Source organism: Capsella rubella, unplaced genomic scaffold (genome assembly GCF_000375325.1).
Source record: "Capsella rubella cultivar Monte Gargano unplaced genomic scaffold, Caprub1_0 scaffold_2, whole genome shotgun sequence".
Lineage (NCBI taxonomy): Eukaryota > Viridiplantae > Streptophyta > Magnoliopsida > Brassicales > Brassicaceae > Capsella > Capsella rubella.
The window spans coordinates 1,878,723-1,904,935 of record NW_006238922.1 but is presented as its reverse complement, the minus strand read 5'-3'; the positions used below and the strand labels follow the sequence as shown (position 1 = coordinate 1,904,935).

At 34.7% G+C, this 26,213-nt stretch overlaps 5 protein-coding genes across 12 annotated transcripts; 1 reads left to right on the top strand and 4 right to left on the bottom strand.

Annotated features, from left to right (window-relative positions):
• The first annotated feature begins 1,726 nt into the window (after positions 1 to 1,726).
• On the top strand, positions 1,727 to 2,351 carry LOC17895627 (cyclin-dependent protein kinase inhibitor SMR15). Its single transcript, XM_006301879.2, has one exon. It carries the CDS (start codon positions 1,782 to 1,784, stop codon positions 2,136 to 2,138), a length of 357 nt encoding a protein of 118 aa, XP_006301941.2. The 5' UTR covers positions 1,727 to 1,781; the 3' UTR covers positions 2,139 to 2,351.
• A 2,743-nt stretch (positions 2,352 to 5,094) lies between these two features.
• LOC17894169 lies at positions 5,095 to 8,581 on the bottom strand. 6 transcript variants are annotated; one of them, XR_002834936.1, is made up of 7 exons: positions 7,506 to 8,581; positions 7,327 to 7,422; positions 6,336 to 7,228; positions 5,956 to 6,030; positions 5,653 to 5,846; positions 5,413 to 5,571; positions 5,095 to 5,343 (listed from the first exon to the last, which is right to left on the bottom strand). XR_002834936.1 is itself a non-coding variant. In XM_023787074.1 (4 exons), exons 1-4 carry the CDS (start codon positions 8,565 to 8,567, stop codon positions 6,646 to 6,648), a joined length of 1,470 nt encoding a protein of 489 aa, XP_023642842.1. In that variant the 5' UTR covers positions 8,568 to 8,581; the 3' UTR covers positions 6,557 to 6,645. The 6 variants fall into 6 exon arrangements, 3 of the variants coding, with proteins under 3 accessions (XP_023642842.1, XP_023642840.1, XP_023642841.1); XR_002834937.1 differs by having other exon boundaries at positions 5,956 to 6,002; XR_002834938.1 differs by lacking the exons at positions 5,095 to 5,343; positions 5,413 to 5,571; positions 5,653 to 5,846; positions 5,956 to 6,030 and adding an exon at positions 6,165 to 6,228.
• Positions 8,582 to 11,919: 3,338 nt separating this feature from the next.
• Positions 11,920 to 14,227, bottom strand: LOC17894432 (protein trichome birefringence-like 2). The gene is made up of 5 exons (XM_006302044.2): positions 13,350 to 14,227; positions 13,007 to 13,199; positions 12,711 to 12,904; positions 12,472 to 12,630; positions 11,920 to 12,401 (listed from the first exon to the last, which is right to left on the bottom strand). The coding sequence occupies exons 1-5, from the start codon at positions 14,105 to 14,107 to the stop codon at positions 12,059 to 12,061; spliced, it is 1,647 nt and encodes a 548-aa protein (XP_006302106.1). The 5' UTR covers positions 14,108 to 14,227; the 3' UTR covers positions 11,920 to 12,058.
• An 850-nt stretch (positions 14,228 to 15,077) lies between these two features.
• LOC17894726 (protein NSP-INTERACTING KINASE 3) lies at positions 15,078 to 19,000 on the bottom strand. Of its 2 annotated transcripts, none has more exons than XM_023787524.1 (11): positions 18,419 to 19,000; positions 17,829 to 17,958; positions 17,663 to 17,734; positions 17,436 to 17,579; positions 17,256 to 17,327; positions 17,099 to 17,158; positions 16,910 to 17,007; positions 16,680 to 16,817; positions 16,251 to 16,592; positions 15,774 to 16,165; positions 15,078 to 15,569 (listed from the first exon to the last, which is right to left on the bottom strand). In XM_023787524.1, exons 1-11 carry the CDS (start codon positions 18,528 to 18,530, stop codon positions 15,228 to 15,230), a joined length of 1,902 nt encoding a protein of 633 aa, XP_023643292.1. In that variant the 5' UTR covers positions 18,531 to 19,000; the 3' UTR covers positions 15,078 to 15,227. The 2 variants fall into 2 exon arrangements, with proteins under 2 accessions (XP_023643292.1, XP_006301740.2); XM_006301678.2 differs by having other exon boundaries at positions 16,680 to 16,826; positions 18,419 to 18,998.
• A 3,276-nt stretch (positions 19,001 to 22,276) lies between these two features.
• Positions 22,277 to 25,118, bottom strand: LOC17894388 (ATP-citrate synthase alpha chain protein 2). Of its 2 annotated transcripts, XM_023788253.1 has the most exons (13): positions 25,025 to 25,118; positions 24,672 to 24,786; positions 24,382 to 24,558; positions 24,124 to 24,285; positions 23,961 to 24,041; positions 23,823 to 23,874; positions 23,597 to 23,711; positions 23,400 to 23,481; positions 23,222 to 23,317; positions 23,007 to 23,108; positions 22,784 to 22,900; positions 22,580 to 22,696; positions 22,277 to 22,493 (listed from the first exon to the last, which is right to left on the bottom strand). In XM_023788253.1, the coding sequence occupies exons 2-13, from the start codon at positions 24,768 to 24,770 to the stop codon at positions 22,422 to 22,424; spliced, it is 1,272 nt and encodes a 423-aa protein (XP_023644021.1). In that variant the 5' UTR covers positions 24,771 to 24,786; positions 25,025 to 25,118; the 3' UTR covers positions 22,277 to 22,421. The 2 variants fall into 2 exon arrangements, with proteins under 2 accessions (XP_023644021.1, XP_006301658.1); XM_006301596.2 differs by lacking the exon at positions 25,025 to 25,118 and having other exon boundaries at positions 24,672 to 24,914.
• Between the last annotated feature and the right edge of the window lie 1,095 nt (positions 25,119 to 26,213).

Genomic DNA, 26,213 nt, shown 5'->3' with positions numbered 1-26,213 from the left:
GACATCTCATCTTTGATTAGATCGATGTCACATCTTTATTCTTAAACATGAGATCTCACATCTTTCGAAACGTATAGGGCTTTCAAACTTGCATGAGTTCTTACTATAAAAATTATGATATCTTAAAAGAGGGAGCCCGTAGCTTCAAACATGTTTTGGTGTAATTGTCCATTTTTTTGGCTCAAGTTATTTCCTAATTATTTCGGGTTTTGTCTGATTGTCTTAAGTATTTTACGAATACTATGTGTGAGTGTGTGTGTCCTTGTTCAAAGATGTACATTCAAAAAAGATTAGGCACATGTGATGAATCATAAAAACAATGAAATCTAAACTAAGTGAAACGAGTTCACTTGGTTATATATGTAGTGAACAGTTGTCTCAGTTCCATACATTAGTAAATTCATATTATGTGTCGCATTTAGCTGAGGCTTTTGGCATATGCGAAGCTGAACAAAAACAGTCCCGCGCTACTACCAATAACTCCACTAGCTAGTGACTAGAGAAAATAGAGTCAAAGGTATGATATATATAGGGTCAGTACAAATAGAGCATACATTGACTTTAAAAAAAATTCAAAAAACTTTGAAACGAAACTCTCTATCTCGTTACTTCATTAATTACATGCACGGAAAATAATATAGAAATGGTTTATTGATTACTCCTCCATAACATTGATTTTAAAAATAGCAAGTGCAAATTCCATTCATATACTATGGCTTAGATAGAGTCACGCGTTTGGTCGGGTTCCCTATTTATCTCATTAAAACACCTATTTGAGTATTATAATTAATTTTTCAATATTTGGTCCATGATTAGTTCACACACTCCAACACACTTTCTTCATTTCTTCAAGGATCACTCACACATAGACACTCACACACATTCTTGTTTCTTCCCTCAATATGACTTCAGTAGTCAGTACCAATCTTTAGTGACTATATATATCACCTATCAGTTTGTGATTAATATACACTTATGAAGATATATATATAGAGAGTTAATCTTAGTTATTCATGTTTATTGAATACATATCGCAATATCTTACACGTATTTTGCGTGAATTCCTCGAAGTAGCTTCTCGTTAATTTCATAATGCAGGAGCAATATGTCGTTATTATGTTGTTTGTAGAGAATTTGTTTAGAATTAATTATAACTTTATCTTATATATTTATGGCATTAATGCAATTGTTATCACAATTGTTTTCACTCATTATAAAACTATTGGTATTAGCTTTGGCTTTAAAGCACTTATGTATAGATTTTTTTTTTTTTTTTTGAAAACCCCACTTATGTATAGACTATAGTATCAAAAATAACATTTATCAACATAAGTTTTGTCCGTTTAGTTGACAAAAGAAATGGTTTAGATTACCATGTTTAAATCCTTTAATATTCTTTATGCTTTAGAAGAAAAAAAAGTATTTTCTCATGTCTATTTTAAACCTCACTTTCACATTTAATAAAAAAGATACAATGTTTCTATCAAAAAAAAAAAAAAAAACAATGTACACACAATCTCACTATATATTCTCTTCGGTTTTTTTAATGTAACTAGGGAAATAAATACTAAGATACAAATTTTAAAAAAAAGAAAAAAAAAAAAGCGAACTGAATCGACATCGAACGATAGGTTTGTCTTGAAGTCGCTGTTGACTATATATATAAGACCATCTTCTTTGGTTCACATGTTCCATTCTCTTCACATTCTCTTTTCTCGTTCATCAAAGCTACTCTTTTACTCTTTTCTTTCTCCATCTCTCACCCGTTTCTCTCAAACTCTATGTACGATAACCTAATGGGATTCTCCGGCAAGACTCACCACCACTTGGACAGCAAACTTGGCGAAACAACGGAAGGGAAGAAATGGGTCATCACCGAAATCTCCTTACGTTCTTCTCCGATGAAGCCGACGATTAGCTTCCCTTCTTCTGACTTGGCCAACACGGAAGACGAAGGTCTCTTGTGTCCAAAGACTCCAACTGCGGCTTCCGTTAGAATACCTAAGGTGTTCACGTGTCCTCCGGCGCCTAAGAAGCGGAAACTGTCGTTGAAGTTTAGCTACGGCGCCGGCGGCGGCTCTAAAAAGTTCTTCTCTCCACCGGATCTTGAAACCGTCTTCATACAAAGAACTACTTAACTCTGACTTCTGTAATCTCTCTTCTTAAAAAGATAAAAAGTTTCTTAAAATTAGCCTTTTATTCTTAAAGTGTTGCTTCGTTATTTTCATTTTTACACTGAGATATAAAATTGTTAGGAGTCTGGACTCCGGAGGTTATAGTGAGCTTTTGATGTTCATGTTTAACTTTTATTCCAGTAAAATTGATTAATACATAATTTAACTTTCTTGATAGTTATTATTTACCGACTTTTCATGTTCTGATATGGCTCCAAACTCCTTTTACGTTTCTGCCGACGACAATACTAATTCCATCATGAACGAATCATTGCATTATAGCTAAAAAATGCTGAATATAGTAAAATACAAAAAAAAAAAAAATATATGTGAAGAATACAATAAAATTACTACCGTATACTATGCATGTTCATGCGTAGCAACTGCGACGGTAGTGTTCCTCAATATCTAAAAAGCGTTACCGCAACTGTCGACTTGTACTTTTAACTCCCAAAACGTACCATACTTTGCCTTGCCCTGTATAATTTAATAACAAACAAACAATATTTCATAATTACTTTCCAATCCATTAATTGAAGATTTTTTTTTTTTTTACTTTTATTATTATCATATAGCTTGCATAATAATCTTCCCATTGAAACTAAGATTAAGTTGTGATATCTTAGAGACGTTGTTTGGTCGAGGACAAATAATTTTTATTGAAAATTCGAGATCGTTGGAACTCAAAGAAAATTCAAAGTGTGACAGCTCGATTGTTAGCTATTTATAAAAAGTTCTTTGAAACTATTTTGGTGCCACCATAAAACTATTGGTTAGAATGAGAAAATTTCACGTGTCTTGTATGGTTTTGGAAGCAGAAGAAGATAACAGTTTGGGCAGAGAGAGAGGGTTTAATTTTGGTGACTGCACCTTCATAATCATCGACTTGGCTAAAGTTGTGGCGGAATTAATGGATTCAGAGTGCCCATTTCTTTGAGTTTTTTTTTTTTTTTTTTATTGTATGATATATGAGATCCGACCTTTTCAAAATATTTCCCCTCAGGTGAAAGGATACTCACTCACCACGTGAAGTTAATTTATGTGATCATTCATTTTCTAAGTTTGGTGTTTCCCTTACCTTCAATGCAATATATATATATTTTTGTATGTAATTCTTATTTGTCTTTCAAGTCTTGCATGAAGATCAAGATCTCACTACACAATCTTGATGATATAACCAAATTCATCACATAATAAATTATGTAGCTTCTTTCATTACCCAAATTAGAACTATATACAATACATAATTTATGTCAGGACTACATAACATATAATTTTTATTGGGTTGGATAGTTAATTTTATAGAGTGCAAGAAAATCAAAATTTCGAGACACATAGTCCATTTTTCTTTTTTGCGGATATATAAGATTTTTGATTGAAGATGGTTAGTTGTGGTTCACATTTGGAAAAAAGCTAATGAGGTTTAATTTGGAGAAAAATATGGTTTTTTGATTAAAAAAAAAAACTCCTAAAATCTGAATTGATTCATTTTTTGAAAGAAAGAAAAAAATGGTGAAAAAGTATCAGACTTATTTTAATTTTTTGGAGATGACACTCGTATGTCAGAAATTGGCAAAGTTTATTCGGAAAGAAAAGCTTCATAGAACGAGGATATTTGATAGAGAGAAGATTTGATTAATGGATTTATCAATATCAAGTCTCAACGATGCATCAAAAGATACAAATAAACTTTTTAGGAGTCAATTAACCTTAAGTTATCTAACAGGTGGAGATGTTGAGACATATTGTAATCATCTTGAAAAAGGTACAAAATATACACAATTCTCTTGTATTATTGTTTCTTTATTTATCCATGAAAATTTTGAAACTCAACATCTACTAGTTCATATGTTGTGATTTGTCCAGCTAAAAATGCAAAATTAGTAATTGATTAACCTATGTTTATCGCCTTATGCATGCCACAAAATCAACATCACAAAATGCAAAACAAATTTGTTAAATGAACTCCAATTCTTTTGTAAGTTGAATCCATTTGTTTGGTTTCTTTAACTAAATTACTTTCATTTGTTATGTTGAAGATAGAACACTGATCTCTGCATGACTCATTTTGTATCATTCCTTGCAACCAGTTTTCATATTCATCAAAGATTCCAGCGGAGTCTTATCAGAATTTCGTCCGTCACCACTATGGAAGGTAGAGCAGTCATCTCCACAGTAAAAAACAGTAGAGAACAATAAAGAAAGCCGAAAACCCTCAACTTTTTTATTCAATTTCCTTTTTTCTCGAATTGATCACTAACAAAAAGGTTTACGCTTTCTCTAGTGGGCCTTAAAGCCCATTAATTCTTCTCAGCGTCTCGTATTTTCACTATTTTTATTGTGTTTCTTTATTCATTAGTAAAATTTATTAAATAACGTTCGAAAATGTGAACCACTTGACATTTCTGGTTAAACAGTTTTCAACTAACAAGGAAAATAAAAGGATTGAAGGATCATTCACAAAATCTAAGCTAAAAAGTTATTTCATATTTGAGTAGCATTTTTGATTATATTACTGTTTGGGCTCATACAAAATTATAAAATAATGGAAGAAAATTAATCTATATTAATATTTTTGCAGTAGTTTTAATAAAAACTTTTGGTTTGAACACTTATTTACGTTGTTATGCCATTTATATTAATTGTTCTATTTAACTAAAATAAAAGCACTTCGGCGAAGCCCATATGTGGCCTGAAAAACAATAAAGTTATATGGCCGTACTCAAGAAAAAAAAAATACCAAACGCTTCCACAAAGCCATTTTGTGGCGGACAAACACAGCAGCTAAAAGGCCATTATGTGGCTGACAAACACAAAAGTTATATGGCCCTATTCTTGAAGCCCGATTTTAATTAAAAAGTCTTCTTTTTTTTTGGGTCATATCTTTGTTTCTATTGTTATTTCTTTTTGGGTCATAAAGTACTTTCAATGAAAAATTAGAAGAGTTTTGAATACATCAACTCACGAGAGACTAATGCCTTTTTCGCTACCTTATGTGCCATATGATTGGCAAGACGAGGGATGTCTTGGGATAAAAGAGAAGGTTATATCAACAAAACTATTCCGAAGATCTCAGATGTCTTGGAGGAGTCCAAAGAACTCAATGTGGAAACCCCCTTCATAAATTAACTTGATAATTGGTTCTGTTTCCTTATGGCATTGTCCTCCTCTGTAAATGAACGTTAGCTTCAAGAACACGTTTTGAAGTAACCAGAAGGTGTTTTTGATTGGGAATTACCTGAAATGTGTAACGGAGTACCCTCGGAATATGACATGGGTGTGACTGCGGTTGATGTTCTCATCGACCCATTTCGCCCAAGTAGTGAGAGCTCGTTTATAAGCTTCGAGAACCTTAAGCCTCGGGTACACAACGTTACCTTCTTGGTAATAGTTTTCTCTGCAGAAAGAAATCAAAATCGTTGTTAACTAAAAACACGACGAGGGCCTCTTGTTCAAGTTCTCTGTTTAAGACTCATACCCTAGCTTCGTTTTGTCATGAGTCCACCAATGACCAGTGTTGAAAATTAGTATATCAGCATCACTATACATGGAAGTCGTCTTGTCCATCATATCCAACCTTAAAGTCTCCAATTTAGTACCGTTCACCCCTTTGAAACTTGTTTCCCTTACAAAAAAGGGCGAGCCAACGAAAACCACCGTGCAATTATAGTCCTGCAACAAGAACATGAAAAAGATCCCAAGAACATCAAGCAAAAACATGCATTGCTGCAGCTTTCAAAAATGGTATACTAAACATTCCGCAAGAAAATAGATATCTCACCTCGAACCTGAAAGCATAAAACCCTTTCTTCTTGAACTCTCTTCTACCTGATAACTCATTGTTGCATATTTTAATCTTCAAAACAAAAAAATTTACTACATTCAATATAAAATTTTAGCTGTTTTTACGAATTCCTCAAAACTTTTTTTTTTTTGGTGCTACCGTAAAATTTTATTATTTGAATATAATTTTACTTTCATACCAAAAAAAAATAAGAAAATAAAAATAAAAATGTGTGTGTGACGCAGATTCAAATGATGACTTGAGATTGCTCTGCAAAAATCAGACCACTTCTCTGTTCTGGTCATTCAAGTATATATAGGAAGTACATGGCATGATGAAACTTTCAACTCTGCATAACCTTGTTCAATAATATTCACCTTGTGTTGTTGGAATTTAGAAACAAGGACAGAGGCATCTAATCCCACATGTTAATCTTCGTTTTATCATATAGTAACAGAAACTTCAGGAGTGGGCTGTATTACTGGAAAGAAAATTTCGAAACATTCAGCAAACATCCAAAAGTTATAGAAACTAGAAAGTATACTTGTGAAGGTCAAACATTGTTCTTCCCTGATGCATCATCGACTGCTTCTCTACATTTAATATGGAAGCTGGCTTTGCAAAGAGAGCAAAACAGACCATACTTTGTAATATTCAGTTCGCAGGCAATGCACTTAGATCCAACCTTCATCTTGATTTCAAGCTTGTGATCAGAATGAATGGGATGAATGAGTTTCTCCCTGAAAGTTTCAATACAATGAGGATGATATATCTCTCCACACTCCATACATGACAAAACTTTCCCACTACACAACCTCTCATCACAAATAGTGCAAGCTGTCGGATATGAATTAGATACCATAACTTGAAACAAATGGTGACTCCCAACATACATGCTGCATTTTACTTTTGTGGTTCCAATGACTTTTTGCCCTCTTTGTAACTCCCCAAACTTTACTACACAACGCATGCAGGTAATTAAAATGCATATACGACATAAGAGATTGAAACCTCTTATTTCCCCTTTGCAGGTGTTGCAACTCATGATAACTCCTGTTGGGTAACTTGACATGAGAGTCAAATCATGGTTCAAATGAAGTCTATGCCTTGATGGTCTCCCCAGCTTTACACAAGAATCATGTGCAAAGAAATAACATGTCTCACATTTCCATGAGCTACTTAATATATTTCCTTCGCATATGCCGCATGATGTATTGTTATTTCCAGTGTCCCAACTCATCATCACATGAGTATGCTCGATTACATTAACCTACAACATATACCTAAAAGGCTAAAACAATTGAGGAAAAGTAAATAAAAACATTTCTAATATCTGTTAGCAGTGTACCGATTACCATAAGGCCATACCGTAAGCTTATTTTCCAATTTTTCGGTTTTACAATCTTCTCCATTTGTGCCTCTTGTCATGTCGAGATCTTTCAAATACAATGGCGAAGGCGCTTCCTGTTGATTACAAGTAAGAGTAGCTCATCATCACTATCTATCTTTATACACAATTCCATCAAGAGTAAACAGAATTGTAGTACCTTGCGTAAAATGCATTCAATGTGGCCAAGATAATCACATTCTTGGCAGGAATAAACATGATGTCCTACATGTACCATTGTCTCGCAAACGCCACAATACTCCAATAATTCATCCTCACCTAGAAAGATTGTAAACGCAAGTGGATGGATGTGGAAATTTTTCTTTACTAGGGACCGAGGTATCTCAATACATTCGCAATGAACCTTCCAGCCACATTCAAGGCACTGATAAAACTGTTCACCCGTATACTTATTGCATATCGCACAGTGATAATTCTCATTGAAACCAAGTGTATACACATAGGTATAGCAACCGACATAAAACAACATGTGTTGATGAGACTTGTGCATCAAACCTCGCAACATGGAATCCGCACACCTCAGGTGAAGGAAAAATTTGCATTCTAAACAACCAACCGGAACGGTGTAGATTTCGTTCCTACACTTATAACAAGATATTCCAGGACCACAATTTAAGGTGAAATCAAGGCGCTTGAGAGGGTGTTGCGGATGCACAGGATGTTGAAACTCTACGGGGAAGTTGCGGCAACGCTCATGTACAAACCCGTAACAATGAACGCAACCGTAACATATTGAGGAAGGAGATAAAGGAAGCTCACACAAGAGACAAGATCCTCTAGCATCTGGTCCTGGTCTACACCTCTTAAGCAAGTGAGCATGGCTGTAATGGAGCTCTGTTTTGATATCCCAGCTCCTGAAAATGTTAGGCAGGAGTGCACAATCCAGATCAAGGTAGATCTCACACTCTTTGCACTTGTAGAAACAATCTGAAGACATGTTACCACATCCGGAGCAGATGATGTGTCCAGGCTTTTGATCATATTTTCGGAGACACAAATCTAGAGGATGCTCCGAGTGAAATTCGTGTGACACCTTCGGTGGTATATCAGAGCAAGCTTTACATAGATCGAAGTTACAAGAACTACATGCGAACTCGACAGGTTTATCTTTGAAACACATATTGCATATGCCATCTGCTATGGTTTCAGGCGAGGTCAACACGCATTCGTGGGAGCCATGTCTGAGCTCTTTCATCGCCATGAGAGGGAGCTTAAAAAAAAGTCAACTTAGTACAAAGTTTACTGTATTATGCAAGATTGAGATAAATGAGATCCGATCTATTGTAGTTAATAATCTCGTTTAAAATAATATAACACGACTAACTGACTTTCGGCTTTTGTACAGGCCCGTATAACAACATTCACGGGCTTATTTTATGGCCCAACAAATAATTTGCGAATTCTTTCAGTTCCATAATGGCAGTGATGCTGTTAGATTGGATGAGGGATGAGGGATGAGGGATGAGGGATGATATCTTTGATAACTTCGTTTTGTTTGTCATTTGGTTAGTGTTCTACACATTCTCACATCCATCAATTTGTTTTTGTTTTTCATAAAGGGTGTCATGTATGAATTGTATTCTCCATATTATTCAGGTTTTTAATAAATATGAAATATCTGGAAAATTAATTTATTTATTTTTGGTCAATGAAGTAGATATATTAATTGTGGTAAATTAATGTGAATAATTTAAAACTTTGGTAATAATTAAACATACGAAAATTAATAGAAGGATATAATTGTTTGGTCTGACTGATCAAATAAAAGATTATCAAAAAACTATGAAATATATAGTTTTTTTAAAAATTTGTCAATCCTAGGTCTTTCCAAATATGTACTGGCAGCAAACAACATATTTATTACAAAACAAGCTACTTAGACTACTCAAAATCATATCAACAACACATAAACTCGTAAAATATAAATTAATGAGTGCCCTCATAGATTTGGATATGTGCACGCAAAATTTCTATAGAAAATTGATTGCACATATCAACTCATGGATACATCTCATCCTTATCATAGATTTGGACATAGGGTTCTCGTTCAGTATCACTATCTTCATCTGTAACATCTTCCTCTCTGCACAAGATACAATTGAGTAAAATAAAAATGTGCACACTAACTCAAGGTAGGGTATAAACAAATTTAAAACAATAAGCCTTGCTTTTATAAGAAAATCAGTAATTCAAAAATTTTGTTGTACTTAAATAAACTCTATTTTCAATATGGTTTGCTTTGCAAAACATAGCAACATCACAATATTATATCAATAATAAATACTTATTACAAAGTATTGTAGTACTAAAATCGCATTTGCATATTTGGTCACTCATCATATGAAAACTCTACAATTTTTTTTGGTTAACAACTATAAGAAAAATTCTACGCTTATCACTCACTAATCATATTTTGTTGCCAAATATGTACTAATATTACATAATTTTAAAATACATATCTTTCACAATCTAACATCGTCGCTGAAACTATCCTGAATTAGCAACAATATTGTGCATCACTAAAATATTGATAATTAGGAAGATTTTTGTGATTATTATTTTCTAAATTAATGTTGTTTGTTTCTAATTATCGTGATTTAACGATAATGAACAGACGATTTTAGTGATGACTTAGTCTCGAAAATCCATCATTAAGTTCCTTTAAGTTTTTTCACCATTTACATGTTTTCTTATAGTTATATTTAAGATAATCCCTACCAACCCTGAACTTTCGATATTCACCTTATAGTTATATTTAAGATAATCCCTAGCAACCTTATTGATTATTGAAAAAAGTTAAGGTTGCTAGTCTCGATAATTATAGATTTCTACTTGGTAGCTCGAAAAGGATTACTAACCTTATTATATAATGACAACAAAATATCTCTTCTGTATAAATCCATGCCGTCAATCCTCAAGCTTCATAAACAATAAGCTCTGCAATTAAGATGAAACATTTGTAAAATTAATAATACGGAAAAAGAGATTACAATTCAGTGACAAACAGTATGAAGGGAAAACAATATACAGTGTAGCGTTTACAAACTGAATAGCAATCCATCAACAGATGATACTAACTAAATTTGCTTTCGTTAATTAACAGTTTCGATTGGAAAAGTACAAACCTGGCCGAATACGGGTGTATATCTCTCAATCTGTTTCAACATCAGAGTTCATATATTTTCCACTCACGAATCGTTTGCATCGTCTTCCAATGATTTCTTACAGATATGAATGATAAATTCGACCCACGATTTACAAGATTTCAGTCAAACAATGAAGGAGATGAATCAAAAAATAGAAAGGGGAAAATGAATTGATTTCTTCCGATTACCATCAATGGTGGAATGGACCTTATCCAAAATATTTAATTATGGGCCAGAAGCCCATAGTAAATGGTATTAATTAACATAACAGTTACTATTATAATTAAAAAAAAAACAAGCCCGCTATTTTAATGTACTCGGTTCTGTTTGTGGAAATCAGAAAACAACAAAAAAATATTTGGTTTTAACAATAACGAACATACATAATGACACTTCCCAAACAACATTTAATAACCGATTCATGTCTAATATTTCCAAACTTAAAAAAATCAAACAGTGTTGCAAATATTACACAAAACTTTATAACGTTCAAAAACATTTACAAACCAAAATACCCTCAATATATTGATATATGATTAACAAAACTCAACCTACAAACCAAATATCCCCTTTCCCAATTTTAATAAACCAAAAATGGTCCAATATACTAAAACCACACAATTATACTTATTGAAAATATATTCTTGATTGTTGGTTTAACACACCAGTCTACCATATTTTTAAAAGTTTAGTGTTAACTCTAAAATGTCGAATATGCGTCTTCAGTCAGTAAGGAAAATCGAACACAATTAAAATCCTACACTTCGAAACAAGAACAAATTTATCGTGCAATATTCCCAAAAATTTTAAAATTAAAACCAAAATCAGCATTTTTCCCCCGCGCTGTAGCGCGGGTCAAAACCTAGTTCAAACTTAAGTACGCAATGGGAAATCCCACAATGGCAGCGACAACAAATACCAAAAGTTCTTTTCTGATACTATGCCTATACATAATTTATAATATATAGCAAGAAGAAAAAAAGAATGGATTTTAATAAATTACTATATTTTATTATATTTTGATAAACATAACATATTGTATAGTTATTTGAAAACTAGTCTTTCTCAATGTAAATTTACTATAGCTTTTATATATTTATTTAAGGATTATATTTATTAAAAAAATTATGATCAATGATAAAACAATAAATATTCGTAATTATTACAAAATAATATGAAAACCAAGAAAATTTATTTACTATGTTAGAGTAATATGAAAACTACGGAAAAGTAAGATATTTTTTGAAAATTCTATGTAAATCAATATCATGAATTAATAAATTTATAAACCTACCATAATATATACTAAATTAAGACCCATGTCACTCAATGTGATACATGGGTTAATCAATAAATATATTTTTGGAAAATTTGAGGATTTTTCTGCAACTTTATGCAAGGAATGAGTGAACCCGTCACAAACGCCATATTCAAAAATATAAAACCCTCCTTTCTTTTCTACAAAGGAGATTTGCTTCATAAATGGGACTTTACAACCGCAAAACATACAAACAACGATGCAAATACATAAGCCAAAGGACTTAACCTACCACTTAGACGCAAGCCCAGCCTTTAATAGTGACACATACAAGAGCTGGTTCCATGTGTCTGGGACACCCGGCAAGCACCAATGGCTACAATCTTGGTGTCTCACGGCCTCTCTTTTCTCCTTTTCCGTCCTGTACACCATTCTATATATCGCCGGGTGACCGTCTTTTCTGAAATCCGTTAGTCGACTTATGTTCATATATATCACCGGAGTTTTCATTGTATCACGGAGAATATACTCGAAAGCTTTCATCTTGGAAGGATACTTTGCCAAGTACCTCGTGTTGAAAATCGGTTCCGTTTCTTTATGGCATTGTCCTCCTGAATTCCATGGCCCTCCTCTGTAGTATGAACACCAGCTTCAAGAACACGTTTTGAAGTAACTAGAATGTATTTTTGATTGGGAATTACCTGAAATGTGTAACAGAATACCCTCGAAATATGACATGGGTGTGACTGCGGTCGATGTTCTTATCGACCCATTTCGCCCAAGTAGTGAGAGCTCGTTTATAAGCTTCGAGAACCTTAAGCCTCGGGTACACAACGTTACCTTCTTGGTAATAGTTTTCTCTGCAGAAAGAAATCAAAATCGTTGTTAACAAAAAAACAACGAGGGCCTCTTGTTCAAGTTCTCTGTTTAAGATTCATACCCTAGCTTCGTTTTGTCATGAGTCCACCAATGACCAGTGTTGAAAATTAGTATATCAGCATCACTATACATGGAAGTCGTCTTGTCCATCATATCCAACCTTAAAGTCTCCAATTTAGTACCGTTCACCCCTTTAAAACTTGATTCCCTAACAAAAAAAGGCGAGCCAACAAAATCCACCGTGCAATTATAGTCCTGCAAGAACAAGAAAAAAATCCCAAAAACATCAAGCAAACATGCATTGCTGCAGCTTTCAGAAATGTTACTACACATTCCCTAAGAACAACGATATTTCACCTCGAATCTGAAAGCGTAAAAGCCTTTCTTCTTGAACTCTCTTCTCCCAGAGATCTCATACACTCTTTTCTTGTCCTTGAGACTATGTCTAAGAATGCAAACAAGAGACTCCCACATGTTCCGGTTTATCGAATCTCCAACAAAAACCAGCTTCTTCCCTCTCAGCTTTTCCAGAAAATCAGTTCCATTCAACCTTTACATTCCAACACAGAGATAACATTGTACTACTTATCAGACAAAAACTGAAAATATAATTCGAAACTCAATTCGGTAAAACCTCAATCGAAATCTTGTTACCTACTCAAAAACCTAATTTGTATCAAGAACATCAAGAATCATTTACCTAGGAATGTCACACCCATTTGGTTGCCATCTCCATTTAACATAAGCATCATCAGGTCTTCCATTAGCGTGACAGTTAAAATCTCTGTCTATATACGGACAGGAACCAGGTGGGTAGTACGGCATTGTCTCATCATCAGCTTTCACCCACCTTCCATCGTAGATATCACAATCTTCAAATGAACCTCTGCTTCGATCTGTAACCACAGAGCCATTCTCTTCACTTGAGTTTGCAGGCACATATCTACCTCCCAAATCAGATACCAAGCTCGAGCTATTCGCCACATTTGTTGTTGTAGCATTTACTTCGAGGGTATTTTGGTCATCCGCAACTGCGACTTTACCGTCTTCACCCAAACTCGAGTTCGTCGTAACTGTATCTCCAGATCCTTGTCCGGAATCAAAGCTTGGAACTTTACCTTCTCCAGACAAAGTTGTGTTCTTCAAAGAAGCAGTATCTCCAGTTTCTCCAGATCTTTGTTCCGGAACAAAGCTTGGAACTTTGGCATCTGGGACGGTGAGATTTACTACATGAGGCTTCTCCTCAACTTGCTTCACAGAAGAAGAAGTGTTAAGATTAGAGCTTTTGAGACCTTGAAGCAGAGGAGAGACGAAAGGGACATTGAAGGAAGAACTAGTAAGGGAGAGAAGAGTAAGGAGAAGGAGAGAAGCAGCGACTCCTAAACCGAATCTAGTCAAGATGTTTCTTCTAGAAGATAGAATCTGGTCCGGAAACAAAAGTTTCTTAGACGGATCCATCTACTTGAGTAGTGTTCAAATGCAAATTAGAAGTAGAGAGATAGAACATGGAGAAGAAACTGCAAACAAAGAAAGAAAAAAAAAACGGTTTTACTCTCGAAGATAACGATTTCAGTTTAAAACCAGTAAACCACCATTGACATGTTTCTCAAAAAGTTTAATTCAGGCTACTTCTTACTTACTCCATTTAATGAAGTTATTAATGAATGCTTAACTTTTAAAAAAATATCAATAATTAGGAAATAATTAATGTGGATACAAAAAGTTCAAATGAAATTATTAGTCAAACAATAAAACACATGAAATAAAAAAAAGTCACCTATGAAGCTAACAATTATGGAGATGTTAACTTACATAATTTTAATTATTAGTCCCGTTAATAATTTTATTTTAAGTGTAATTAGAAAGTTAATGTGGATCGTGGTGGTAATGTTAAGGCAGAGTGGCACCGACTGTATCTGAGCACACGTGTCATAAGAAGGACTCACGAGACGTTGGACCGACATCATTCTCTTTCTCGTTAACTACGATAGCTTGTAGCCGCGTGATCTTAACTAACGGTCTCTCATGTGTGTGTGTGGTCTGAAGGTGCAAGTGCACGCTTCTGTCGTCACAGTTGGAATAGCCTCCACGTTTACGACTCTACTTGGTCTATATTTGTTCAGTTCATGCAGTGGAGAGTACAAATAAGTGTGTGTGACAGTGTGAGGCAAAGTTGCGTATGTAATTATTGGTTTAACACTTTGACCGGATTTAGAAAATTCGATTCGGCTTGGACCAGGTCCCGTTTAAACCGATATGATTCGATTTGGGAATATTTCGTGTTTGGTTAGGGATGAATGTAATTACCAAATTCAGTTCAGTTCTATTTTGATTTACCAAATTATTTAGTTTTGTTTAATTATCACGGCATTAGTAATTTACAATGTCCAAAATTTCACATGAGAACCTTTACTTCAAAATTCAAATGTTGAGTAATTTGTCATGCTAATGAACATTTTCTATTGCATTTAATATTTTTTTACATAAAAATTACACATATCAACAAACATTACAAAAAGAACAAAATACAAAAAACAAGAAAAGAGAATGAAAACAAGAAAAAAGTGAGTTACATTAATCATCGAGGACCTGAGAGCTCAATGGCTTCTACTACAAGAGATGATTCCTGGATATAATCTGAGTAATACCTTACACGCGGCGATGAACTCACCATCCCTGGAGGCAACGGAGGTGGTTGCGAATCCCCGTTACCGGTCTGTGACGCTTCCCATCTCTCAGCCAAGCCGTCGCCTTCAAGCATCTTCATCACTTCTGACATTTTTGGTCTATGAGATGGATTGAACTGAGTGCATAGAAGCGCCACTTGAACGATTTCTTCGAGCTCTACTCTATCGAACTTGTCACTTAGATCTTTGTCTATTAGTTGCTTTAGTTTCCCTTCTTGATGCAACTTCTTCACCTGCCGTTTTTAACAATCTCATTTCTTCAGCCACATAAACAGAACCAAACTGAAGCGAAATAAAAATCTAGTCTTTCTTTGAAAATGACTTGTATTCAATTTTAAGTTTTCTATCAAACAAGACTGAACTGAACCATACCAGAATTGACCAATACCCTCAATGATTCTAGGAAATGAAGCAAGAAGCAGAGAAAAAGGACTTACCCAGTCAAGCATTACACCTTTCTGGTGTGAGGATCGGCCAAAGTCAAGAGCTTTTTGACCAGTAATGAGCTCAAGGAGAAGTATACCAAAGCCAAAAACATCGGTCTTCTCTGAGGACTGACCCGTAGATAAGTACTCCGGTGCAATGTGGCCTACGGTTCCACGAACTGCAGTCGTGACATGTGAGTCCCTATGGTCTAGAAGCTTAGCTAACCCGAAATCACCAACAACTGCTTCAAAATCCTCATCCAACAGAATGTTAGCCGCTTTCACATCTCGGTGTATAATCTTTGGGTCACACTGCTCGTGTAGGTACACTAGTCCTCTAGCTGTCCCGACTGCTATCTTCTTCCTTTTTGACCAGTCTAATGCTGGCTCTCCCCGGATATTATCTAAAGAAAAATTGCAGCAAGATATTAAAAACTTGCAAAAGAGCGCGAGAACATTAACAAATTTTGGTTTTGGAAAACGCATTACCTTTTAAGCGTGATGCGACGCTCCCATTTGGCATGTAAGGGTAGACTAATATTCTCTCCTGGTTGCTACTACAGAAACCGCGGAGCCTGAGAAGATTTCGATGAAGAGCCAAGCTTATTGTCTCTACTTCTGTCTGAAACTGGACTTCTCCACCCGCAATGTTACAGTCTTTGAGACGTTTGACAGCTACCAAAGACCCATCGCTTAAATGGCCTTTGTACACAATCCCGTATCCGCCTCTTCCAAGAATGTTCTTCGAGTTGAAATGATTGGTCGCGGACCTAAGCTCTTTGAATGTATACCTTTTCAAGTGTCCTAAACTCACCTCTGGATCATATTGTTCTGCAAAATATCCATCATCAAGAAGAAACTGTTAGTTTTTTCCCGGCACAATAAGATGCAAAGCTGAGAAATTTTCAAGATACCAACCATTGACGTCAAAAAATATTTGCTTGTTACGCCGATATCTCCACCATAGAAACATTCCACTTGTAAAGAAAACAAAAAATGCTGCACTGAAGCTTGCGGCAAATGCAAGAGCAACGTGATGGCTATTGGTATGAGTTCCTGAATCATCTAAAACAACCAAAGAAGTAAGTGAAAAAGGTCCAATGCCGCAGAAGAAGAAAAGTGATCCATGAGAAGCAGACGGCTAATACCTGGCGGACCATCTTGTGGAAGTGTGAGAGGCTCGGGTAAGACAGCAGAACAATTTGAAACAGCTTTTGGGCCACAGATTAACGCATTTCCAATTACCCTAGAGTCCAAGATACAAATCAAATACGATGGTGAATCTTAGTTTTAGTTTAAAGGATAGAAAGTTCTGAGATGATTCTAGTATAACTTACTTGAAAGTTCTGGCAGAAACTTTTGGTAGAGAACCGCTAAGATTGTTATACGAAATGTCTCTGCACATTAAGAATCAATAACAAAGAAGTTCGTAAATATGCTCCCAACATATTTTTTCGACTGTGAACAATAGAAAAAGAGAGTTTAGAGACATACACTAGAGTGAGTCCCTCAATCTTGGATAAAGACTCAGGGCAAGTTCCTCTAAGACTGTTATTGTTTAACCGCCTGAAAATGGAAGTGAACAAGAACGCAACAGGAAAACATTGAGACTTGAACTGGAATTTTATAAACATGCAACAAAAGAATCATTGTGAAACCTAAAGGAGCACTCACAGGTAATTCAAGTTCTTGAGTTCTCCAAGTGAGGCCGGTATCTCCCCGGTGAATAAATTGTTCGAAAGATCAAGTGTCTGAAGCTTCTCCAACCTTCCAATTGTTTCGGGAATCGGACCAGTGATTGCATTGTTTTGTAACCACCTAAAACCACAAAACCTTGACCTCAACAAGAAGAAAAACTATAGAGCAAGAATCAAACATAGCAAAGATTATATATAACTTACACAGACTGTAGATAGGTGAGGTTTCCAATTCTAGGAGACAATTTACCAGACAGGCTTTGGCTAGGAAGTCCCCTGTTTAATTAAGAAAAAACAAAACAAGTATCAGAGATCTAATTTGATCTTTTTGTCTTAAATATACGAGAAGAGAAGAGATGAGAAGACTCACAATGCAGAGACATAGCCATCAGTGCAAGTAACCATTCTCCAGCTACAAGGATCAACTGAATTCACATCCCAATTAGCAAGAACATTGTCCGGATCATTCAATTCATTCTTCACAGCCACCAAAGCCGTCACTGCTCATTTCAGACAAACAAAAAGAAAGAAACTTTAGACTGATAGACCAAATCTAACTTCATATCAATTCTCTTATCCCAAAAGCTGCATTTTTTTCGAAACTGAAATCTTATCCAAACAAAAAAAAAACCCACTAATCAGTAAACCCACCAGGGATACTGAGATAGTTCCACAGAGAATGAAGTAAAACTTGAGTTTGGTATTGGCTAAGTTAGAGAGATATGAGTCTGGTGAGCATTTAAAGCTCTGATATTTATTATCCAATAAAAATGCAGAAAAGAACCCAATCCACACAAACATTCACCAGAATTTGCGGAACAAGCAAGAAAAAAATAGTCAAACAAAGATGATAAATTCACAGAGGAATTCAAATCTGCAATCCTGTGTTTGAGCAAAAGAAAAAAAAAAACACATTTTTCTATTCAAAAATTGAGATTTCTCAAGAAGAAGAAGACTAACCTTCATAGTTAACACCAGTAGGGGAAAGTGTAGCAGAAGAGACATCAAGGAACCAGACCAAAACCAGAAACCCTAATCTGCAAACCACAAATCCTACACCTTCCATGGCCATATCCCTTTCTTGAAGCAACCAACTTTGGTAGTTCGAGGAGAAAAACCACAAATGCTTCAGTAAACCCACCAACAACAACTCATTTCTCTCTCTCCCATATCTATAAAAGCCTTAGCCTTTTTGTCTATTTTCAGACACAGAAAACTACTTTGAGACCAATCTCACTCTTTTTTTTAGGAACCTCTCTTTTCTGGTCTCCAAAATCAAATGAGGTAAACCCAAATTGAAAAATAAAAACTGACGCTTTGCAAAAAAAAAAGAACACTCTCAGCTTAGGAAAGAGAGAAGTTTTGAAAGAAGCATTAAGAGAATGAGTGCTAAACAAGCAGTGTGACAAGAGAGAGAGAGAGAGGAGAATAGTAATAAAGTAAGAAGAGAATTTTCCCGAGAAACCAAGCAAACAAAACCACCAAAATGCTCTGAAAGTCTGAGAATTTTTTTCCTAGAGATCTGAGAAATGAGTGATGATGATACTAATGCCTCTTGGTATTATTACTTTAGGTTACTTTAGTAATTTATTGAATAAACTAATCTCTTTCTCTATAAACATTCTTAAAAAGATTTGTTTTTTTCAAATGGGTTTGGTTTGGTTTCTAAATTTTCACACCACTTTTACCAAATCATCTAATCTCCTCCATCTGCCTACTCCCACATTATTCACACACACCACTAGAAGAAAAAAGAAAATAAAAGAAAAAAGTAAGCAAAAGAAAGGGACCAAACAAGCAAAATCCAAAACGAAAATGCCAAAAAATCCACAAACACACACAGAAAGATACTGACAGAATAACAAGAAAAGAAGAGACTCTCTGTTTTTCTCCCTTTTTCTATTATACTAATTTCTTATCAATCAGAAAAATTATTTATATTACTGTGAGAGGGAAGAAAAAAATAGTACAATTTTCAATATGTTTTCATGATTTCAGTTTGAATTCTTTTTTTCTTGCTTTCGGGCAGGTATTTCAAGAAATGCACTTTTAAAATATACAAAAAAAATGGTGATTAGATTGAAGAGATGGGTCAGAGAGAAAAGATAAAAGAAAAAACATATGAAAGAACAAAGGACCTCTCTCTCTCTCTCTCTCTCTCTCTCTCTCTCTCTCTCTCTCCAGAGCAAAAAAAAGAAAAAAAAGAGAGGTCCTTTTTGTTGGGCAGATCACGTTCGTTCATGGCCTCTGTCTCCTCCCTTATCTTGTTGGCTTTCTCGGGCTTTAATTATTTTATTCTTTCATCCCTTTTTGAGTTTTTGTTACAAAAAAGAGTTATCATTTTAAGTAAGTAAACACTTTTTAAAAGATAACACTTCCTTTCCCTTTTACTACTAACTACACGAATCAAATATTAGCAGTAGAACTAGAACTTTTACAAAATTTACTTCACCAAGTTTTTCTGGTTTTTGACACATTAGAATGTCCCAGAGCTATCCACTCAGTAAAAAATGGATCATAGTTAATAGATAAATGGGCTAAGGTCCAAAATTTGATGAGCCACTTCTAAAACCGGATATGTGTATGACTATGATCGGTGTAAAAAGGCTTAATGCATCTGATTTCATATTTGATCAATGATGATGAAAGATAAGTTCATGTTCTTACAATTTATCAGGATCCAATATCTTGGTGTATATCTACTTCTTCAGTAACTCTTATCTTAGTTACTTTTGAGTTTTGACAATTCTTTCATATGATGGTTTCTACACATTGCATTACATTTGTTTGTTTGTCTTATGGGCATTTATTAATGTTCTCAATCATTTGATTATGCTCATTAACCGCAATTTGAAACACCACCCAAAATGTTTTGCCCATATTGGATGTTTGTTTCATACACTACTTTTTCACTAATTGAGTAAATTATGTTTTTTTTTTATTTAATATTCAAATTACAACATATAAAAAACATTTATTAATTTATTATATGAACTATGTATTGATTCGCATGTTTTCAAAATATGATCAAATAAAGATGAGATGATAAATTTCGACACTCTTAACTTATTAAATGAAACAATTTTGTTGAAAAAAATCAGAGAAGAGAGGTTGGAATTTTTTTTTTATTAGCCAAATAATTTGATGTCGATCATTTTAATTCCAAAATCACTCTTTCTAATTTTAGTTAAACATTGTCTATACATAATTTCAATAGGTTGAAGCATATATTGTAAGTGATAGATTTGCCTTTTAATAAATATCAAGATTTAAATATGATTTCAGAATGCTTAACACTAATCAAATTCATTTACCAAAAAAAAAAAACACTAATCAAATTCAAGCCTTGACAAACAAACTATGAAGAATTTGACCATATCTTTATTCATGGATTCTTTTTTAAAAGACAATTAACAACCACACGTAGTCATTTTGATACTAGGGCCAAGGATGGGGAATGTTTTTTCTAGAGATTTTATTTTAATTTTGGGCTGGATTTTGTTCCTTTTTTTTTCTTCATAAGATCATCCTTAATATAGTTTTGGGATTCTTTATTAAAATGCAAACATAACACCAAAACTGGATTCATATACTTGAATGGATACCAAATTTTTCCTTAAACTTAGAAAAACATATTCCAAAATCCATTTTAAAGATTACTACCCTTTTATTTTATTTTTAAATACATGAAATTTAGTACCATTCAAGGTATATAAGTTTTGACACTTTTGTGTATATATGCGTAGACATGTTCCAAAAAACTAAAAATCATTCAAACAAAATGGCTTTGTCAAAGTTTCAACTTGCAGCCCTTCTTCTCATCACATATTCTCTCTTATTCACTTCTCAGGGTAAACATCTTATCTGACTTTGTTCTTTTCATAAATCTCATTTTCACTTGAAAGTTTTGTTGTGCATATATCTAAATAAAACAATACATAATTTCGTATTGGAAAAATCATAGTATACACTACTAATGTTTTTTTTTGACACACACTACTAATGTTAACATTTTTGGTTTTTGGTGAAATTTGACATATATTATTGAAGGCAGACGATATTAGGCCTGGAGTATGTAATTCTAGAGGTTCGTGCAAGGATGATATGGATTGTAGTGACCGATGTGGACCGCCAAAGTTCCCAGATGATACTACATGGACGTGCATGGACAATCCTCTTGGTACTGGAGATCTTTGTTGTTGTAGTTTTGGTTAAATATTAAAATGATCATTTAAAAAAATAGTAAAGTGGAATATTAATTATCATTATAAGACATAATAAATTGGAGTATTATCATTATTATTTCTACAAAGTCAGTAGCACCGAGCAAAATTGTATTCTCTAATACGTATCATCTAAAATTATTTAGAGTTTAATTATATACACACAAAATGACTATAGATTTGAAAATGATTAACTAAATGATTTTGAGTTACTGTAGCATTCTCTTTTTTTCAATTTGTAGAATTTGCACAAGACTAAGAAAAACAAAATTTAGCAAAATAACATAACGTAGATCTCTGGAGACTCAATGGGAGCAGGTGGGTGTGAGTGGTCCTCCTATGTAGAAGAAGAAACTCGATGGAAGTGTCTGAAGTGGGCTATAGATTGTATATGATTGGCTTGTGTGCATGGGTCTTTAGAGACTCTTGCGTTTACGTTGTTATATTATATAGTGATTAAAATACTGTATGATTTGTCACTTGTTGTAGACCTTTACACTCACTAGTCACACCTAATCGACCAACTCCCAAGTCCTATCAAAGTGAAATAGGGTTCTTGTTCTTGTTCTTTTTCTAAGTCAAGAAGATGATACACTAAAGTCAAAAAGAAGAAGCTTGTTTATTATTTATGAATAGTAAGAAATATTGATTAGAGGTGAAATACAATCCAAACGCATGTCTCAAACTCAATATAAGCTAATAAGAGTATTTTAGAAGTAACTGAATAAGAGTGAAAAGGCTTATGCAGCCGCGGTGATGTACTGGATTGCCTCCTTGCAGATACCTGTCATTGTTGCTTCAGGACCATACACCTTGAAATCAAACAGACATGTAGAAACAGTTAGAAAACGGGTTTAGCGGGAATGTGTTGAGGTTTATTTCTTTGTTCTGTATATACCTCGATGGGGACACCTATTTCATCTCCAAGTGATCTCATTTTAGCAAGTCCCTTTTGGTAGTTTGGTCCTCCTCTCCTCACAAATATATGCATCCTTGCTGCTTTCAGCTTTGCTTCCTGTAAAATATTAAAGGAAAGCTCTTTTATACTTATTTTTGAGGGTAATAATAGGCTTTTGGACGATTCTAATCTCTTCTTTCTTACCTTTTCCTTGAGAGCTCGGATAATGCCATTGAAGGTAGCAGCAACATCAGTGAAGTTAGCAATTCCCCCTCCGATTACCAGAGCTCTGCTTTGTCCATCGGGATTAGCTGTAGCACACTGAAGAATTGAGAAAAATCGCAGTATTTTATAGTCAGAAGTGCCATTATTTTGGGTTGGTTTCATATGTTATAATGTGGAAGGAGACAACAAAAAAGCATCTTACATCGATGACGACTCTAGCATACTGCAAAACCTCGTCTTCTTTTGGTGCTCCACTGTACTCAGCATAATTTCCAAGCTCAGATGCATACCCGAGATCTCCAACCTGGATATAAGATTTTCGCAGACAGTTTAGAGGCTAAGGCTTGCAGGGAGAAACAAATGCAGGAGATTCTCAGTGTTGATTACGCATATACATATTTTCATATTAAAACATACGGTATCAGCATAGATGACACTTGCACCTCCTCCAGCTACCATAGTCCAAATCCTTCCCTTGGGATTCAGAACAGTGAACTTCAAAGATGCACTTGTCTGCATATAAAAAAGGGTCATAAGTCATAGAGAAACTGGTGTTTCCCAAAGGGTCGAGTTCTACACAGATAGGTAATGAAACCTTCTCATCTAGACCGTGGATGAAGCTCTCTGTTGAACTCATCACTCTTCCAAATGGCATAGGGAATTCAATGTCGCCCCACCTGCAAAATGTAAGAGGTTGATCATAACCCTGAATACAGCAGCAGGAAGGCTTATCATGCCTTCTTGAAGCTCTTGACTTAGAAATGTTGAAAAAATTGGAAGACACAAACTTACTTCTTAAAGTTTTTGAAAGCAGCGGTGTCATCAAGCTCACCCCTCATATCCAAAGGATAAGGCTTTCCCTCAACCAATGTGAAAGGATTCATCTCCAAGAAAGTGAAATCAAGATCTAGACCCCAAGAAAAAAAGAAGAGAGTAAATAAGCTTCAGTTTTTGGTTCAGATTTCGTCACTGTGAATCAGCTATGACTTGTGTGTAGAATCGGTCAGAATTGGCATACCTTCAAATAGGGTAAAAATAACTTGAATAAAATCTTCAAGTTCCCCTTTGATCTGTATGTGTAAAATTAGTTATTCCAAATTGCAAGTAGTTTGTTCAATACAAAATATCAGTTCTCATTGATGTTCAGCTTAAGTACCTCTAGAGGAAGAGTTGCAACAAGAGGTGCAATTATGTCAGATGTCAGGGAAGCACCCGTCGGTATAGATATGGTCTTGACCTATTGAAAGTGAACTCAATTTTCAGCTTTACAGTGAGAAACTGACACTAAGAGGATATCAACGAAAAGGTAACAAAACTACCTTGTCCCAGTTCTCCTCAATGTCAATTCCTCCGCACTCAGAAAAGCTTATGCTGCAGCCAAGTCTATCAGAGACAATATTAAGATAGAACTCTTCATCGTGTGGGACAAATGGTTCAACAATGAATGTTGTAATGGGTCCTTTACATCCACTCATCTCTACCTGTAGAGATAATAGAGGGAAGGAAACAGCAAAAAACAAAGCTAAGCAAAAGAAAAAGATGGTCTTCAGATCATTTCAGCAAAAAAAAAAAGTTACCTCTTTGCCCAAACGTTCTTTCACAAAAGTTGCAACATCAGCGAAATCTAATTTCAAAGCAACCAAACCACTTTTGCCACGCTTCCCAAACAACATATCAGGTTTCACCACAAGCTTCTCAGATGAGAGCCAAGGCTCCCTCTCAACCAGCTCATTCAGATCAGTCTCTTGGTTAATCTAAAACATCACAAGCGATTAACACAACAGAACAGGTAAAACAAAAAACCTGAGTCATGACGGAGAAACCAATGCACTGCACTAACTAAAACACAAAGTTGGATGGATCTAACCTGAACGGATCTGATAGGCAAATCTTGACCAGAAAGCCTTTTGAAGTGTTCTTTCACCAGTCTCTTTGAGTCGTACTCTCTGATCTTCTTGCGAGCCATACTTCACAGATCCAGTCTAGTGAACAAACACACCAAATCGGAATCAGATCGTTCGATAACTATTCAATTAGAGTCTAATGACGAATCGAAACACTAAAGAATTCGAATAGATCAAACGAATTTAAAACTTAAAAGGTAACAATGGCACCCGAGACAGAGACATAGACGAATGTAGTCTACGATTCGAGATGAAAGAGACCTATGGAGACGGATCAGAGGAGGAGGAGGAAGAAGACGGATCAGATCTTACTTACCGTTGAGAGAGGAAGAAGGGAGAGGAGCTAAGCTACAAGCTTCGGTAGTTAGCCAACAAAATCGATACCTCTTTTTTTTTTTGCTTAAGAATCGTATTTATACTTAAAAACAATTTTATTTTATTTTCAATAATCTCTCCAATTACAGCTTTGAAAATATTGTCCGATTTATAACAAAAATATATGCTAATTCATTTTTTTCTTTTTAAATTTAAATCATACTTACAAATTTTTGTTTTGTAATTATACAATTAGTTTTTTTTTTGGTAAAAATAAAATAATAGAAAATATTGAAATAGTTGTCAAACCTTTAGAGTTACTCTTCCATCATAAAAGCTTGGTGATCCATAGAAGCTATCTAAACTTGTAAGCAAACGTTTCAACTCCCTACCCAACCATTTTTTTTGTATCAATATTCTTGTAAACAAAACCGGGATTGAAGGAGTTTTAAAGTTTTACATCGCGTTTCATTTCTAATCGAAAATACAAAATTTTCTCCATATCGGAAATGTACCATATTGTGAATGCATTCCCTTATGTGACAGAGTATTTGGGAATATGTTTAAGACAAAATAGGACATGACAGAGAAACACATGAACTACAATATTCACCTCTAATTATTTGTATTTGTCTCTAAGGGGGTGTTATTGGATATGTGTTTTTAATGGATTTGAATTATTGATGGATTTTAAAATCCAATGGTTTTGTAATTCATCTAACGTGGATTAGGATGTCATTATCAGTGGATTTGAAAGGCATTATTAGAGATTTGAAAGACATTACTAGTGAAATATTATTATTTTTGAAGTTAAGTAAAATATAAAATAAACTACAACCTTTCGTTATATTCATTGAGTATGTTAACTCATGCACTTTCTACTATTCTCATTTCTATTATTCTCAGCCTGAGCCTACGATGGCGCTCAGTCCATGACTGTGGACGGTGTTTTGCTTCTGACTTATTTGAACGATGACGACGTTTTCGGATCCAACGGTGAACACGACGGTCCTATCTTGTCACCACAGTCGGAGATGGAATCATCAACCTCCATCGGATGCGGCTCCTCCTCCTGCTACTCCAAAAAAGGTTCCCAAAACCAAGCCAACGAAGTGGTGTTGCTTAAACCCCCTCTATGGTTTTCTTTTCCATTGCTTATATCTGTGTGAATTCAGTTTTGGCATTTATTT

Excerpts from the sequence above, each read along its gene's own strand:
- LOC17895627 (XM_006301879.2), top strand. The coding sequence starts at position 1,782 with ATGTACGATAACCTAATGGGATTCTCCGGCAAGACTCACCACCACTTG.
- LOC17894169 (XM_023787072.1), bottom strand. The coding sequence starts at position 8,567 with ATGGCGATGAAAGAGCTCAGACATGGCTCCCACGAATGCGTGTTGACC. Across the intron at positions 7,423-7,505 it reads TTGAATGCATTTTACGCAAG|GAAGCGCCTTCGCCATTGTA; the intron begins GTACTACAATTC and ends TGTAATCAACAG. Across the intron at positions 6,699-6,817 it reads ACCATTTGTTTCAAGTTATG|GGAGAAACTCATTCATCCCA; the intron begins GTATCTAATTCA and ends TGAAACTTTCAG.
- LOC17894432 (XM_006302044.2), bottom strand. The coding sequence starts at position 14,107 with ATGGATCCGTCTAAGAAACTTTTGTTTCCGGACCAGATTCTATCTTCT. Across the intron at positions 13,200-13,349 it reads AATGGGTGTGACATTCCTAG|GTTGAATGGAACTGATTTTC; the intron begins GTAAATGATTCT and ends TGGAATGTAAAG. Across the intron at positions 12,631-12,710 it reads CATGACAAAACGAAGCTAGG|AGAAAACTATTACCAAGAAG; the intron begins GTATGAATCTTA and ends TTCTTTCTGCAG.
- LOC17894726 (XM_006301678.2), bottom strand. The coding sequence starts at position 18,530 with ATGGCCATGGAAGGTGTAGGATTTGTGGTTTGCAGATTAGGGTTTCTG. Across the intron at positions 17,328-17,435 it reads CTCAAGAACTTGAATTACCT|GCGGTTAAACAATAACAGTC; the intron begins GTGAGTGCTCCT and ends TTCCATTTTCAG. Across the intron at positions 15,570-15,773 it reads AAGGTGTAATGCTTGACTGG|GTGAAGAAGTTGCATCAAGA; the intron begins GTAAGTCCTTTT and ends TAAAAACGGCAG.
- LOC17894388 (XM_023788253.1), bottom strand. The coding sequence starts at position 24,770 with ATGGCTCGCAAGAAGATCAGAGAGTACGACTCAAAGAGACTGGTGAAA. Across the intron at positions 23,875-23,960 it reads TTGCAACTCTTCCTCTAGAG|ATCAAAGGGGAACTTGAAGA; the intron begins GTACTTAAGCTG and ends TTACACATACAG. Across the intron at positions 22,494-22,579 it reads AAATAGGTGTCCCCATCGAG|GTGTATGGTCCTGAAGCAAC; the intron begins GTATATACAGAA and ends TTTGATTTCAAG.